Consider the following 17,319-nt stretch of genomic DNA (forward strand, 5'->3'; position numbering starts at 1 on the left):
TAGGCTTCTCGTCAGCCGCCAATACAAGGCTGACGTGAACCTCAACCCCATTACCCCCTGCCACCGCTACAGGGCAGTGTGGAAGAGCGATGCACCAGATTTGGAGAATCTTATGGATGCGCCATTTCTGGGACTGCTGAGGGGTGATATTAATAGCCGTGGAGGGGGCTATTAGCCAACAATGTTCCAAGGCTATTAATATCTGCCCACAGCTGTTTGTTTAGCCTTTGCTGACTCGATTTTATAGGGGGCTCCACGTCAATTTTTTTTCTGGGGTCCCCCTGTAATCTAGCCAGTAAAGGCTAAACAAACAGCTGTGGGCTGATATTAATAGCCTTGGAACATTGTTGGCTAATGGCCCATTCCACGGCTAATAATATCATCCCCCAGCGGTCGACTTTCCCTCTGCTGGTTATAAAAATGACGCAGGAGCCCACGCCAATTTTTTTTTTAATTTTAGGCTCTGTGCCCATAATTCAGAAGGAGCAGCGCTTTGGGTGCAAATTTTTTCTGCGTCCAAAACGTTGCATTCTATTGAACGCAGGTAAATCCACATGTGTTCACTGGACCATGCGGATTTACCGCATTCTATACTTTCTAGTGGTCAAATTTCTGTTGTGGAGACTAGCGACTCCACAAGAGGATTTGACATGCTTCGGTCCTGAAAGACGCTCCCCATGTCAGTGTCCGCGTTGATTCACATCCTCAGATGCACGTATAGCGGACATGGGATTTCTAGAGATCCCATCCACTATGCTGTAACATCTGGACACTGCGGGTTTGATGCTGTATAAACACGCAGCGTCAAATCTGCAGCGGCTCCTGACCGTACCCAAACTCACACGCAGCATGTCAATTTCTGTAGCGAACACGCTAGTCTCCGCTGCATATTTTGACCGATTGAAGTGTCATTATATGCAGTGAATTCACATTTACCGACAACAAAAGTGCAGCATTAGAACACTGCGTTTTGGATGCAACATAAATACTTTGTGTCCAAAGAGCTGCTGAGTGCTGATCGGGGGATCTAGTGGCTAATGAACCAGCTGGAGATGTTAATTATGGCCAGGGAAAATGTTTGCCTAGTGCCACATTCCCAGGCTAAAAAAAACAGCTCACAGCAGTCACATAAATTACCTGAATTACCTAATGAAGATTGGGTGAATGGGACTAGCTGACACCCAGCTCTTTTGTTTGGTGATGTCAAGGTGTCAATCAGACCTTTTCATGACCAAACAAAGTAAAGAAACACACAGACACAGTGTAAACACTTTATTTGAAAAAACACAGACCCATGATTCTTTAATCATTTAAATGAACCAATATACTCACCCCAGTTGTATGGTAATCCAAGGGCTTATGTCCCACCAACTTTATAGGTCCAAAATCATTCATTGATGCTCAAAAAACGCTTAAAAAAAGCATGTAAAAACCGCATGCGTTTTTTCTGCCAAGGAGAGACAAAAACACTCAGGAAATTTCTGCTTCAAATCTTTATTGTGGGCACATAGCCTTAGTGCAACATAAAGGGAGCCCAGACAATAGGGAAAGGGGGGAATGGAGACCTCTTAGTCTGGTCTAGTGTCACCCTGTCTCAACTACCGTCCCTATATTGGCTCTTCACCAATCGCCGCATGCGTGCCTTGCCCTGACTTTCCCTGGCATATGGCTAAGGCTAGGGAAGGGAGGAGATGAGCACTAGTCGATCTCCACTAAACTCTATAGACAACAAGGGTAGACAAACAGGGGGGATTGCTTAGCTTTAGACGACTCCAGAGAGGATGAAGTACTGCTCTTGCTAAAGCCTCACAAGTAGTAATGAATATCACCGGCACGTCCCTCTCAGACACAGCATATATTTATACACTCAGGACAAGGAGCTAATTAGCCAGAGGAAGGTAGCTGCTGGGTCCTAGAGAGAGCCAGCCTCTAAGAAGATTCCTGTAATGCCAAAGTAGAGATCTCCTGCAACCAACTGCAGGGCAGCTGTCTGTCACCTCTGACACACCCGTGACAGGCAAGGGTTAATCAGTTCAGTTGATCTTCTGGAGCTCTCCATCTGAATTGTCTCAGCTGTTCAAAGTTGACCACTCCCCTCTGGTATATATGCCTGCCACTGGCACTTGGGAGTTTCCAGTGATAGCTCTGTTTCCTGGTTTGGTGGTGATGGAGAAAGTTCAGTTTTTGGAGTTAGTGGTTGGAGAGTTTTGCTGGAGATTGCTACGTGGAGATGATTTGCATGTTTGCATGTTTTTCCTTTTCCTCTCATATTTGGTTTCCCCTTCCTATACCTGTTTCCAACATTGTTATTTGTGAGTATATTTTTATGATTGTAGTTTTCTTTTATCCCTGTCTGTTAACCCTGTCTGCCTGGTTAGTGTTTTCCTATACATTTCAGCCCCTCCCCTCACTGAGTGGGGGAGGAATCAGACAAGGGTTAAGTTAGGAGCATAGATAGGTACGAGAAACCGGCGTCTCCACCTTTAGGAGTAATCCAGGGGACAGGGATAGACTAGGGGACTCTTAGTTCGAGGGATCTGGTAGGTGCCCACAGTCCCTTGTCACTACTTGACAGCCTGTGACTGATACATGCTGACCGTGGATCGGGCAGCATGTATTAGCTGTCAGGTTTCCTTTAATAATAATGAAAAAAACTAAAATCCCATCAGTGTGGATTCGGAGAACGGCGCGGCCTGCACTGGATCTTCGGCATTGTAAGCAAAGTTGTAGTGCACTTATAATAAAAATTGTATCTCTGTCAGAAAAAAACAAAACCGCAGGGCAATGTGTTAACCAGTTGTTGGTTACTACCGTTTACAATCCATTCACACATAGCCGTATATGTTGAGGTAACATTTACATTACTAATGCGGTTTGCATTAAAAACTCAAAAGGGTTATGTGTAGAGACATCATAGTATTGTACTTAACAATGTCATGTGATCCCTGTGGCCAATAAGCGCCGGCTATGCCCTCTTTAACTTCTATGGTAAACAGCACAGCTGACTCAGCCTTTTCAGTAATCCCAACCACCTCTGGGCGTTGCATATATTTTCATGAATACCTAAGATAGGTACAGAAAGTTCCTGGGTTACAAACTAGATACTTTCTGTAGCTTTTATCGTAAACGTGATATGTATGTAAGTTGGAACAGGGCTGGTAAAAAAAAACAGAAAAAACACTAATACTTACAGCTGACCGCTCAGGCTGCCCCGCTGCTCGCCACCTGCCGTCCGATCCTCTTCTTTCCACTCTCGTGTGCCGCATCTCCGGCCTCTTCACTAGACCAGGATTTCAGGCCTGATCCAGCCATCAGATGTTTTTGAGTGTCTTAAGGTCATGACCGTCGTAAGGCAGTGACCTCGGGACCCGGTCATGGCCGAAAGCCTTGGAGATGCCTCTCGTGATGGCGGATAGAAAGGACTAGATGGTGAGCAGGGGGAAGACCAGAGAGGTACCGTAAGTTTATTTATTATTTTTAAAACTAATGCTCAACCTGACGCCCGTTCCTCATATTTTCGTTTTTGGGCGCTGCCACCTCTCCAGCCTCTTCATTATATGCCAGGTTTTCCGCCCTTGTGTAGCCTGTAGCTTACTGCTCATCATAAGGTTGCGATGACGACGTGACCTTATGATGTGCAGTGAGCTCTGGCCTGGACATGACGAGAAGTCCTGGTCTGTAGTGCAGAGGCCAGTAACACGTGGCTGGAAAAGAGAGGACGGAACGGCGGCCAGAGAGGGTCAGTGATGAGATGAGTATTAGGTTGTTTTTTTTTTTTTTAGCATCCTATGTTTATAACTAGGGGTTGTACGTAATTCTGATGTTTGTAAGTCAGGGACTGCCTTTATACCCTATAAAGATTATGTATCACAGAATATTTAATAGCTTTGAACCTAATTACATTATTCTTCTTTTACATTCAGCGTGAAGGTCAAATAGAAGCTGGAATCAGAAGTACCACTATGTTTGTAAGTCAGCAATCAAGTTCAGATGACACTAACATGGTAAGCTTATATATAAATGTCTCCCTCTCTTATGTACCATATGTTATGCCTTCTCAATAAAGCTGAATGCAATTCTCGACTGAAATAGAAGCTTTATTTCAACTAGTAATTGGTTGTTTTTTCAAAGTTAAACAATAATTCTCATTGAATACAACCACCAGATGCTTGTTGCATCAGCTCTCACCATTAATGTCTGTAGAAGGAAGTTTCAGAGAAAGTCAAGGAAGAGCAAACTCTGCCAATGCAAATCTACAATAGCTGCATTGAAAATAGAGGGTCCAGAGAAGTTTTTTCTTTATTGACCCCACCCACCTGAGCAATTAGCCCACAGGGATTAGTTATATTTAGTTATACTCAATTTGCGCAGCTCTCTCTGCTTTACACCATGTCGTGTCACACCATGTTTAATCATATTTACATTTTGTCATTATAAAACCTAAAATGTACGCAAAATCTCATCAGCTAACGAAACCTTCTCCCTATACAGCACATGAACTAGTAGCTCCTAGCACTGTAGGGCACCTGAGAAGTGTAGGTGTACTGGTATTAGTGCCATGACCCCTAATTCTCTAGAAAAACACCAATTGATCCAATGTGCAAAGGTAAAAGTTGAAAGAGTCCTATCTACAGTATACAGGGACATAGTCATAATAGCAAGAATTTTTTACATTGCCGTTTTTCTTTTATTGCAGTTAAAGGCTATAGACCCCTTTGATTTTTACACATTTAAGGGGTTGCTTTTAAATAATGAAATTGCATAATTCAAAACTGCAATCTTTATTCCTTCATTCATTTTCAAACCCTCTAATTTGCAGTTTGCAGCCTAGTTTCAAGTTTTTCCATTGTAGGAGTGTCTTTTCCAGTAATATAGGCTGTATGTGAGGTCTGTGAGTATCCAGAGTACTTCTATCTTCACTTGCTTTCATATATCAGTAAAGCTCCAGAACTGTTCTTACAGTTGTGCTCAAAAGTTTACATACCCCGGCAGAATTTTTCCTTTCTTGGCCTTGTTTCATAGAATATGAATGATAACAAAAAAACTTTTTCTCCTCCACTCATGGTTATTGGTTGGGTGAAGTAATTTATTGTCAAACTGCTGTGTTTTCTCTTTTTAAATCTTAATGACAACCAAAAACATCCAAATGATTCTGATCAAAAGTTCACATTTTTGTTCACTTAGGTACAGGATAAAGGACTTACAGACACTGCAGCAGCAAAACAGTAGAAATTTTTATAGGGAAGATGATTTACAAAGTTGCCTAACTTTGTATTTAGGAAGCAAATGAACAATAAAAAAAAACAAGTTACCATAGTTACTGTGTGTGTGACTTATGCTTCAATGAATTCATTCATAAAAATATGAAGATGTTCTCTAAGTTATAATAGAATCCTAATGCTTTTTGATTATTATTAGCTCTTAAATATGTAAATTTGCATGTTTGGTTCTGTGGTTCTTTCAAGTGCTCTATTCACAGCATCTCTCCCATTTTACCGCCCGCTGATCATTACGATGTGTCTGTGCCACAAGCTAAATACACACACTCACTTGAAATCAAAACAGATGACAATATTGCCTTCCACAAATGTAATTTTCTGCCAGATTTGCAGATGTGTGAGCGGATATTTTGTCTAGCTTTGATATACAGACAGACCACGTTGTACCACCTCACCCAAGTGAGTCACTGGCATAGGATAAATATCATAAGTCATAACCTCATGGTCATGCGGATGTAGAACAAATTGAAATTTATGTGTTTGGCATCTTCTGAGGAACATAATGATGGATTTATTTTCTTAGATTTCTTAGTTCCTAGATGTATAAACTTCTCTGTCCAAAATCATAATATCGCTTTAAACGGGTTGTCCGTATTGTATTTAAAAAAATGGGCAACAGGTAGGTAATGCTTAAGCGTACCCCATTGCCATCTCTGACACTACAGCACTGCCTTGCTGCGTCTCCCGTCTATAACATGTGACCGCTAGCAGCAATCACTGGAGGTCTTTCCAAGGTAGAAGGTAAAAGACCGCTAAGGCCAGTGTTTGACTACAGAGGTCACATGTTGTAAATGGGACATCACTGCTACCACACATGGAAGTCCTGACCCCCCCAAAAAGCCAGTTGTATAATAAGGAATACAAGGGAATTGCATTACCCCCTACACAATGTATGGAGCTGTGCCTTTTCCAGAGTGCTACAGCCGCGTCAATCAGCTGATTGCCGGGAGCGTGACCCTCAGTGATCTAATATTGAGACTAAGACGTCAACTTTCCATTGCCAGAAGGCCCCTTTAATGATTGGACATTAAATTACATTGTAGCCATCTATTGGTAAAACTAGAGTTAGTTACAATTTTGCATTTTACCTCTTATTGAAAGTTCTCAAGAACGGAGGGATTTTTCATTTTATAGGGAACTGCTCGTTGCCTAGGTTACAATCCACTTCTGCTGTCTATAAGAGGTGGCCAATTTTCCAGGCAAGGAACACGCGCTTGCAAAATATTTGCTATATAGTTTGCAAGCACAGCTGTGAGGCTAGACAGATCCCTGGATTTGGCCAGCTTCATTGCCCCTGTGCTCCTCTGATGCTGAAAAGGCAAAGCTGCCTCTGCTTGTAACAAGGGAAAGTGTACCATGCCACCCACTGATAATTACAATGTATCTTTGCTAATGTTGAGCGAATTTGTTCTGCATTTCAAATTCGTGTTCGGGGTTCCTGCTCGTTCGTGCCATAAAATCGGCTCCGTCCATGAACATCCCTGATCTGCGTGACAGCGTGGCAAATCAGGGATGTTCATGGGCGGAGCCGATTTTTTGTCGCGAACAAGCCAGAACGCCGAACACGAATTTGAAATGCTGAACAAATTCACTCAACACTAATCTTTGCCACAAGCTAAATACACGCACACACATAGCCACAGTGCCGCTAGTCCGAACTCAGTCTTTGGCAGCAAGCTGGAAGCCAGGCGGTAGAGGAGTGGTAGACTTCTGAAAAACATTAGACAAACCCTTTAAGAGTTACAGTTAAGTTCCTTACTAACCTCATTATATTTTTCTTACTTTCCTTGGACACATTTATTGCATTTTATCAAAATATAATTGTTTGAATATCCACTCTGGTAGAATCTAATAGCTCCTGAGCACTTTCCTTATCAAATCAGTACCTTGGCACGTCTCCTTACTCTAAACTTTAAATTTAGTTTTGGAGGAAAAGAGAATTTATATATTTGTTTTAGATAACACTATTACCTCTGGGTGCATTTATTATTTTTAGAAAACAAAATATCCAGTAGAAAAAACGAATGAGAGGCGAAAGTATAAGATGTTGGTAACATTCTATAATTCTCAGTCTGTAAAGCATGGCAGCGTATAATGATGTCATGCCTCACCAGACCTTCCACATTGTGATAAGATCATGGAAACTTTGGTTGTTACATTATACTGTGGGGAATACATTTGTTATGTGTCTCACATTTTATAATAATGGTACCGTATTTTCCGGAGTATAAGATGACTGGGTGTATAAGACGACCCCTAACTTTTCCAGTTAAAATATAGAGTTTGGGATATACTCGCCGTATAAGACTACCCCTCTTCTAACGCACCTACAGTAAAAATGAAAAAAAATCAGATTTGATTTCAATATGGTAATTTTAAAGTGATGAACCTTACCGGCGATTGGCTGGTTGTTGTATACAAATCCTGCTTGGATTGGTCAGCTCTTCCTGCCTGCCCAGCTCTCCGTCTCCAAGACTATCAGAGCGGTAGCACATCCCTCTGGCCCGCCCTTCTATCCTATTACCGGTACCTCCTTCTCTGCCTCTCTGATCTGAGGACTGCAGTGACCAGGTGAGGGGGCGCCTCACCGGAAAGGTGTGAGTGAAGCAAGCTGCAGGTGTCCGGGACACCAGGGATATGGAAAAAGGAGAAAGAGCGGAGCTGTGCCCAGAAAAACAGGCTCTTTCACTCGTCTGGCCCTCCCTTGTATTACCTCCTTCTCTGCTTCTCAGATCTCGCACATGCGTGCCTGCGCCTCTTCACTGCAGTCCTCAGGAGCGAGATCTGAGAGGCAGAGAAGGAGGTAATACAAGGGCGGGCCAGACGAGTGAAAGAGCCTGTTTTTCTGGGCACAGCTCCGCTCTTTCTCCTTTTTCCATACCCCGGACGCCTGCAGCTTGCTTCACTTACACCTTCCCCCTCACCTGGTCACTGCAGTCCTCAGGAGCGAGATCAGAGAGGCTGAGAAGGAGGTACCGGTAATAGGATACAAGGGCGGGCCAGAGGGATGTGCTACCGTTCTGATAGTCTTGGAGACAGGGAGGGCTTATAAATTACCATAAATATACGCCCTATAAGATGACACCCGGCGTATAAGACGACTCCTGACTTTTGAGAAGATTTTCAGGGGTTAAAAAGTCGTCTTATACGCCGGAAAATGGTTATAGGAAGTTTCGCCCCTATCATTTCGCCCCCAGGAAGATTCACCCCTGCACGTTTCGCCCCCGGACGGGGCGAACTGGGGGCAATATATGCGGGGGTGAGATGTGCGGGGGCAAAACATCCTGGGGGCCAAATGCTGGGGACGAAATATGCGGGGGCCAAATGTACCCGGGGGTGAACTGCTGGGGGTGAACTGCTGGGGGCGAAACATCCAATTCTCCCAGAAAATACGGTATATTTTTTCAACAACAGTGTAACCCACAACCTTTTGATGTCTTCCATCTCCTGCCTTTTGCCACAGTTGCACTAAGTGAAGTCTTTGCTGGTAAACCGCATTATGGAACGTGCCTCATAGTGACTTTTCACCATAGCATTTGGCCTCTAGCTCGCTGACGCTTTGGCCCACCCCGGCTGTATGTTTTTCTAGCAAATAACTTGATTATGTAGTGTTTTGGCCCCGAAATGTTGTTTAGATAGAAAAGTCGCAAAACTTAAAAAGTTGGAAGAGTGAATTTAAGATGAATCCTACTACTAACCAGGAAACCTGATTGGAGAAAAATACTTTATTCTTAGATGTAAAGATTTTTTTTGCTTTCACAAGACCGCTTTATATTTAGGTGTGCTACATTCTTAAATTTTCCTTATGTATCATGAAATGTAAAACAGAATGGAAAATATAGAGAATGTAATATTTAGGGTTTTTATAATTTTTCAAGTTTGTTTTTTAAACTTTCATTTGACTTTTATTTTCTCACTACTGTAAAAATTCTTCACTCAGTTGGAGAAAACTTTTGAGCTGCAACATCAACATCCATCGACTTAAAGTTGCTTGTTAATTAATAGTAAAAATATATTTCTTCAAGGCCTGTTTCACACATCCTCTTTACATGGTGTGAGTACAGACTGGCCACGGGTCACCGGATCCAAATGTAACAAGTATATGAGGTTGTCGAGGCCCGGACAGTTTGTCCTCGGACCATGAAACTGACCCTTTTTACATATGTTTGGTATTTCTGATGGGATTTTTGCTTCATTGACCATTTCCTTACACATTGTAATGTATTTGCAGGAGGCAGCTACTGAAGCCAATGAGGAAACCAGGGATGTAAAATCCAATCGGCAGATTGAGAAAGAGGCCTTTGATTTCAGCAGTGACAGTGATGATGATATTAGGGAAGCAAACAAAAAAAGCAACAAAATCTCCGTAAATGCTGAAAATGTTAAACAGTTTACCCTACAGCAATGTGGATTTTCAGCACTTCTACAGAAAGGACCCTGGGAGCAGGATAAAAATGCAGAACTATCTGACAACTCTACTAGCAAATTAAGTGATGGCAAAAGAAACAAATCTGTGACTATTCAGAACAGTTCAAGGAAATCTGATCAGTACCAAAGGGTCGACAAGACTGACTGGAACATCTCTTCTGACTCTGGAGAAGAGTCAGGTTCCACAATCCATAGAAAGAAAAAGTTTCCAAAAGCAATCCGTGCAGTGGTGGAAGCTAGTAGTAGCTCTGATGAGAGTGATAACATTGTCTTTCCCACACAAGTCCATAAAAACAGAAGAACAATGCTTCCAAAGTCTGAAAACTCCAAGTCTCCAGATTTAAAGTACAATATCCAACAAGCCACAGACTCCAGTATTGATTGCATTAGTGAGGAGTCTGATGACATTGCAATACCAAGTAAATCTTTGTCAGATCAATCAAACCTAAAACATGAGCATTGTCATAGAAATATGGATGCAGAAAGAAATTCTCAAACAATAGAATCCTTTTCCTCATCTGATGATGATCAGCTTCAGAGCAAGAAGATGTGTATTGATAATGAAGAGCAGACGCCGAAAACCGGAAAGGTTAGAACACAGAATTCAGTGTTTAGATGGAAATCTTTCCGAAAAAATGAAGATCATTGTGTCACAGAGAACCAAGTTCAAAAGGAGAATATGGGGACTCTAGACCAAATTTTAGGTAATTATTTTACAAATTTGCTAAACTTTTGAGTTTTGAAGCCTAATAATTAACTATTATCTCTACTACTGTATGTGCATTTATTGTTGTGCTTCTACAATAATCTTGTATTCATTAAGATTGGCGCATCTTCTCAGTGGTATGCGCCTCGCCAGAAATGTTACTCTAATCTGGGACTGGAGTAACATTTCTGGCGTAAGGAAATCCACCACTTTAATGAATTTGTCAAACTGGCATACCTACACTTCATCCCTCCCCAGTTGTTACATAGTCATTGGGACAATGAATATAGCATAATTTTTACATGACCCTCTACTGTTGACATGCAAGTCGTAGCAAAAATAGTATACAATTCTTGAAGCCATCTCAAACACATGAGGGACCAGCAGTGATAAAACCCCCAAATCTGAATGATTGGTTGTCCCCTGTATGCTATATGCAGTTGTTCTGCCAAGCTCCTTCTCAGAGAAATATCATGACAGTTAAAATCTCTTCATTCTACCAGTTGGTGGAAGGTCGAGGAAAAGGGGCACAAACTCCAGCGAGTAACATCTTGTGATAAGTCTCAAGAATATATCTGAAAGTTAGTTGTTTTTTTTTTGTTTGCTTTTATTTAAGTTGACGTTTTTCTCTCATTTTAAAGCTATTCCATCAGTCCAGCATAACTTCCTTAAAGTGACAAATGGCTTTCCAATATTTCTATCATTTAGATGGAGTTGCAGAGGTTGCCTATATTCATTCAAATCAAAAAGTGGTTGGATCAAGCAAAGCTGAGAATCACATGAGTCGTTGGGCGGTACGAGATGTTTTTGAGTTTAATCAGTTTTCCCAGCTTCCTGCCAATATAACAGCACACGCAGTAGAGGTAAGAGAATCGATTTCTTATAGAGTGACTTAATGGGATTGTCCACTACTGGACAGTTTAAGTGCACCACATAAAATAAAAAAAAACATAACAATCACCATCCGCTGATCAACTGCAGTCTATATTATTCTGTCTGAGCCGATGTCCATTCTGACAGAGCACTGAAGGATGCAGCCTACCAGAGGGTGCTGACTGGCTGCAGCGGTCATGTGACATAATATCTCATGACCACCAGGAGACACAGCGCTGATATCGGAGGAGCAGCGCTGGTCCGGGAGGCAAGTGTATTTTTATTTTATGTTGGGCAGTTTAGCTTTTAAGAAGGAGTTGAGCTTTTTTGAATTACTATCATGGCCTTGTGTTTACTTGTTCAGGTTCATAACTCATCCAAATATAGAAAAACATTTTTTTTTATATCTTTTTGTGACTGTGTGCTATACTGCCTGAACCTTGACCTGCCTTATGCATTACTCTAAATAGGTGACCGTTCAGAGGAAAAACATTGACTTTTGGTGGAACCCCTAGCAATCTGAGACCACATTCTATATCTAGTTGCTATTACCTTACCTGTATTGGCTGTATGGAACAGTGTTGTGCATTTTTTGCTGAAATTCTTGTTGTATTGCTAGTTATGAACAAGCAGAACCTTGACCACATTTAGGGGTGTCGAAAAAAATGAATACATTGAGAAGAGAGAGTGCGCCTTTGAGTGATCCTGGTAAACATAGAAAGAAGTATCTACATGATCTAATGCATTAATTAAAAGGTCATTATAGGGGACATGTAGCATTAAATGCCTACCATATAGTGCATGAATGGTCTGTGACTGCCAGAGTGGGGAGCCAATCTAGCCTAACGATTAATAGTGGGAGGTCCTTAGTGAGACAGAACCCCTTAAATGATGTGCATATGTCTTAAAAGAGCAGTATATTATTACTGCGTGCTAGTTTGCTGCCCAAACCACGGCAACATGTATCAGAGTCTGGCTGCCTGATTGCCGGCCGGGGACCATAGTGAATAGTCCAGTGCAGCTCCCATCTGCCTTCTCCTCACATCACTCCAGGTGATTGACTTGTATTTCCTTAAGTACAGACATGTAAGAGACCTATGAAATAAGTAGGGCATTGCAGGAAGAAGCCAGCCAGGGGCCACACCGGCCTAGTTTTGTCTCTACCTATTGGCGCTGGTTGGCTTCTCCCCATATTGTTGTATGTGATTGACAGATCTCTGCCATGGGTGTACATAGGGAGAGACCTCTCAATCACCTGGAGTGGCACTGGCAGAAATGTGCCAGGAGCGACGCTAGACTATTCTTATTTATTACTTATTTTTAAAGCATTGTTTATTCCATGGTGCTGTACATGGGAAAAGGGTTTATGTACATAAAAAACATGTAGAAAATCAAACTAACTGTGACAGACTGGTGTACAACACGAGAGGTCCCTGCCCTCACAGGCTTGCAATCTACTGGGTAAAGGGGAGGAAGCAATAGGTCTCGTGATTGGAGCAGCTCCGATGGTAGTGAGATGGCAGGCTATAGGCTTTTCTGAACACGTGTTTTCATGTTGTGTTTAGAGGTTTGAATTGTGGGAGACATTGGACATGCTGAGTAACCGAATTCCCGAGGATGAGGGATGATTGGGAAAAATCTTGAAGGTGAGAAACGTACAAAGGCGGAGGCTAAAAGGAGGTCATGTGAGGATCAGAGATTAGTTTGGAGATGTATGGGGGGGGATTATGGACAGCCTTGTAAGTCATTGTTGGTATTTTAAACTGGAATTGCTGGAAAATTGGAAGTCAGGGAAGGGAGTGGCAGATTCGGTCGAGCAGTGATGGGAGATGTGAATTAATTGGGCTGCGGAGTTAAGGGACTAGTCTCATCTCTATCTCTAGTCCCCATTTGGATTTTGAAAGATAATCTGTCACCAGATTTTCCCACCTTATGTGAGAGCAGCATAATGTATCACTTACTGGGCTACTTGCTGCAGTTTTGATAAAATCACTGTTCTATCAGCAGGAGATCATCACTAAAGAACTGTTAAACCTGTTGCCGTGTAGTCCTCCATATTTATAAGCTCTGTATTAGCCCACCCCCACCACTAAATTGCATCTTTCTGCCTATGCAGAGTGTACACAGAAAGCAGCCAATCAGTGGTGTGGGCGGGGTTATACAGAGCTCATCATTCAAAGAAATGGTAGATCTGCAGCAGATAAAACAGTGATTTTGGCACAACTGCAGCAAGCAACCCAGTAAGTGACACATCACTAGAATCAAAACAATGTGCTGGTTTCAGATGGGGTAGCAAAAAGCTGGTGACAGGTTCCCTTGAAACTATGTTTTCTCTGAAACGTGCAGCCAGTATCTGATTCATGCTGCCTGTGGTTTGGGCAGCATTATTAAATTGATAGGTTCCCTTTAAAGAAATAAAGTATAATGTTACAGGAGCTCTCTCCCTTGATTTTTTTTTCTACTACTCAAAAAAGCAGAAAGTCTTGCTGAAGCAAAGTCTTGATAGAATGATTACCGTATATACTAGAGTATAAGCCGACCTGAGTATAAGCCAAGGTACCTAATTTTACCACAAAAAACTGGGAACACTTATTGACTTGAGTATAAGCCTAGGGTGGGAAATGGAGCAGCTACTGGTAAATTTCCCCATCCTGGTAAGTATTGCCCATTCATCCCCAATCCTGGTATGCATGGCCCCCTCATCCCCAATCCTGGTATGCATGGCCCCTTCATCCCCAATCCTGGTATGCATGGCCCCTTCATCCCCAATCCTGGTATGCATTGCCCCCTCATCTCCAATCCTAGTATACATGGCCCTCTCATCCCCAATCCTGGTATGCATGGCCCCTCATCCCCAATCCTGGTATGCATATCCCCCAATCCTGGTATGCATGGCCCCCTCATCCCCCAATCCTGGTATGCATGGCCTCCTCATCCTACAATCCTGGTATGTATAGGACCCCTCATCCCCCAGTCCTGGTATGTATGGTCCTCTCATCCAATCCTAGTATGCATGGCCTACTCATCCCCCAATCCTGGTATGTATAGGACCCCTCATCCCCCAATCCTGGTATGCATAAGATCCCTCAATCCTGGTATGCATGGCCCCCTCATCCCCCAATTCTGATATGTATGTCACCCCTCATCCCCAAATCCTGGTATGCATGGCACCTATCATCCCCCATCCTGGTATGCATGGCCCCTTCATCCCCAATCCTGGTATGCATTGTTCCCTCATCCCCAATCCTGGTATGCATTGCTCCCTCCTCCCCAATCCTGGTATGCATGGTCCCCTCATCTCCAATCGTGGTATGCATGGTCCCCTCATCCCCAATCCTGGTATGCATATCTCCCAATCCTGGTATGCATGGCCCCCTCATCCCCCAATCCTGGTATGCATGGCCCCCTCATCCCCCAATCCTGGTATGCATGGCCTCCTAATCCCCCAATCCTGGTATGTATAGGACCCCTCATCCCCCAATCCTGGTATGCATAGGACCCCTTATCCCCCAATCCTGGTATGCATAGGACCCCTCATCCCCCAATCCTGGTATGCATGGCCTCCTCATCCCCCAATCCTAGTATGTATGGCCTCCTCATCCCCCAATCCTGGTATGTATGGCACCCCTCATCCCCCAATCCTAGTATGTATAGGACCCCTCATCCCCCAATCCTGGTATGCATGGCCCCCTCATCCCCCAATCCTGGTATGCATAGGACCCCTTATCCCCCAATCCTGGTATGCATAGGACCCCTCATCCCCCAATCCTGGTATGCATGGCCTCCTCATCCCCCTATCCTAGTATGTATGGCCTCCTCATCCCCCAATCCTGGTATGTATGGCACCCCTCATCCCCCAATCCTGGTATGTATAGGACCCCTCATCGCCCAATCCTGGTATGCATGGCCCCCTCATCCCCCAATCCTGGTATGCATGGCCCCCTCATTTCCCAATCCTGGTATGCATGGCCCCCTCATCCTCCAATCCTGGTATGTATAGGACCCCTCATCCCCCAATCTTGGTATGCATGGCCCCCTCATCCCCCAATCCTGGTATGCATGGCCCCCTCATCCTCCAATCCTGGTATGTATAGGACCCCTCATCTCCCAATCCTGGTATGTATGGCCTCCTCATTCCCCAATCCTTGTATGCATGGCCCCCTCAGCCCCCAATCCCGGTATGTGTGGCCTCCTCATCCCCCAATCCTAGTATGTATGGCCTCCTCATCCCCCAATCCTAGTATGTATGGCCCCATCACCGCACACATAAAAAGTAAACACTTATACTCACCTACCTTCCTCACCTCTGCTCCAGCGCTGCTGTATCCTGTTCTCTTGCTGCAGCTCATGTCAGCATCTGAGCAGCGCATGGCGTGGAGAAGAGGGAATATTAATTTCTCTTTAGCAGCGGGCAGATGTGGTAGCTGCTGCATCCTGCTACTGCATGTGCCCCGCTTCTCTGCTGCCGCAACCCCCACCCCACTATCCACCAACGGAATCTCTATATACTCGGGTGTATACCCGAGTATAAGACAAGGGGGGCTTTTTCGGCAAAAAAAATGTGCTGAAAAAACTCGGCTTATACTTGAGTATATACGGTAGTTACGAGCCAGAGGAGCATTATGGAAAAAGAGTTTATCCTGAGTTAGTATTACATTACTACTTAAATATACAAGGCCTGTTAGTCACAACCTCAGTACTGTACCCGACAGTCATATACAAGTTTTTTCAATCAGTTGCATGATTTTCATTTAAGTTTACATAAAGTTTTGCTGAAAAGAAATGTACAAAGACAACCATTCAATTCAGGATTAATCGTCATGGCAACTGAAATGTGGTGCCCGAAATGGGGGAAGGTTGCAGTCCTCTCTGTTTCCTACCAGCTTGTCACATGCGACCTGCAGTAAGCGCTCCAGCTAAAGTGCAGAGGGAGCTCGGCACTCAGAAGCCATATCTAGACTTTGTATAAATCGCTACAAGGATCGCTAGAAAAGAAGAGCGTAATCCTTCTCACTGGATGACAGACACTTGGCTCTCTTTCTGACAGACGTAGAACAGGATGCTTTGTAGTAAAAGCTGGATTATTAGTAAACCCCTCTTTATGTTATTGCAGTGTGGTGTAAATGAAAGCACTAAGCTTGCTGTCATTATATGCAGGCCACTACGACTTCTGGATATACAGAAGTGATGTTGTTCGCCAGGCTTTCTTGTAAATAATCATTTCTCATTCATCCGCTCTGCTTCTTTCATTTTCCTAAATGTACCTTCTCTAACAACTTTTATGAAAGCGTTGTACAGTCTTATGTACTGGCAAAATGTTACCTGCTTAACTGGACAGTTATTCAACATTAATGTTTATTATATGTAATGTGAAATCAAGGGATATACTTTAATTTAATGGAAAAGAAAGTAAATTAGGGGGTTTCACATTGCACTTATCTTCACATTCCTGGGTCCTGTCGGGGCTTGCGTCCAAACCCCATCCCAAAACGGGATTCATTGTCACATTGGCCGACGGAGCCATAGACTATAATGGTGCTGGCAGAGCACACTGCATCTGGGTTTCTGCCTCCAATAGGCATATATGCCTGAAAATGATGCACGCCAGAGCACACATTCGCTCTGCCGGCACCATTATAGTCTATGGACCCCCGAATGTGAAGATAAGAGCAATGTGAAAGCACCCTTACTTTAATAACCCATTAAAGAGGTTATCCAGGAGTATGTTAATTTTTTAACAGGCGGGTAGTTGCTAATTACCTGACTGTTCTGTCCAACACAGATCTCTGCAGGCACAAAGTGGTCACAGACCTCACTCCTGCCGGTGATTCTGCAGCTTCTGACATTGTTAATCGACAGATCAATGGCTACTCTTCTGGGCTGCTCTGTTGCTGGGGTGTGACTGCTGTTGTCATGATGATTGACAGCTGGCTCCCCGCTGCCTATCTGCAGGAAGCTGGCTGTCAGTCGGCAGTCACGCCCCATCAACAGAGCAGCACGGAAGAGGAAGAGCTTCTCTGTTGACATAGAGCA

General features: G+C 43.5%; 1 protein-coding gene across 1 annotated transcript in view; it reads left to right on the forward strand.

Annotated features, from left to right (window-relative positions):
• Positions 1-17,319, forward strand: part of ERCC6L2 (ERCC excision repair 6 like 2) — a 155,338-nt gene that overhangs the window by 99,240 nt on the left and 38,779 nt on the right. The window contains exons 15-17 of the mRNA XM_073670981.1: positions 3,924-4,004; positions 9,511-10,411; positions 11,122-11,276. Of these exons, the coding sequence (XP_073527082.1) occupies positions 3,924-4,004; positions 9,511-10,411; positions 11,122-11,276 (1,137 nt within the window). The remainder of the gene's footprint in view (positions 1-3,923; positions 4,005-9,510; positions 10,412-11,121; positions 11,277-17,319) is intronic.

This window comes from Phyllobates terribilis, unplaced genomic scaffold, assembly GCF_046119375.1.
Source record: "Phyllobates terribilis strain yellow unplaced genomic scaffold, ASM4611937v1 Scaffold_1__5_contigs__length_1240528914, whole genome shotgun sequence".
NCBI classification, from domain to species: Eukaryota; Metazoa; Chordata; class Amphibia; order Anura; family Dendrobatidae; genus Phyllobates; species Phyllobates terribilis.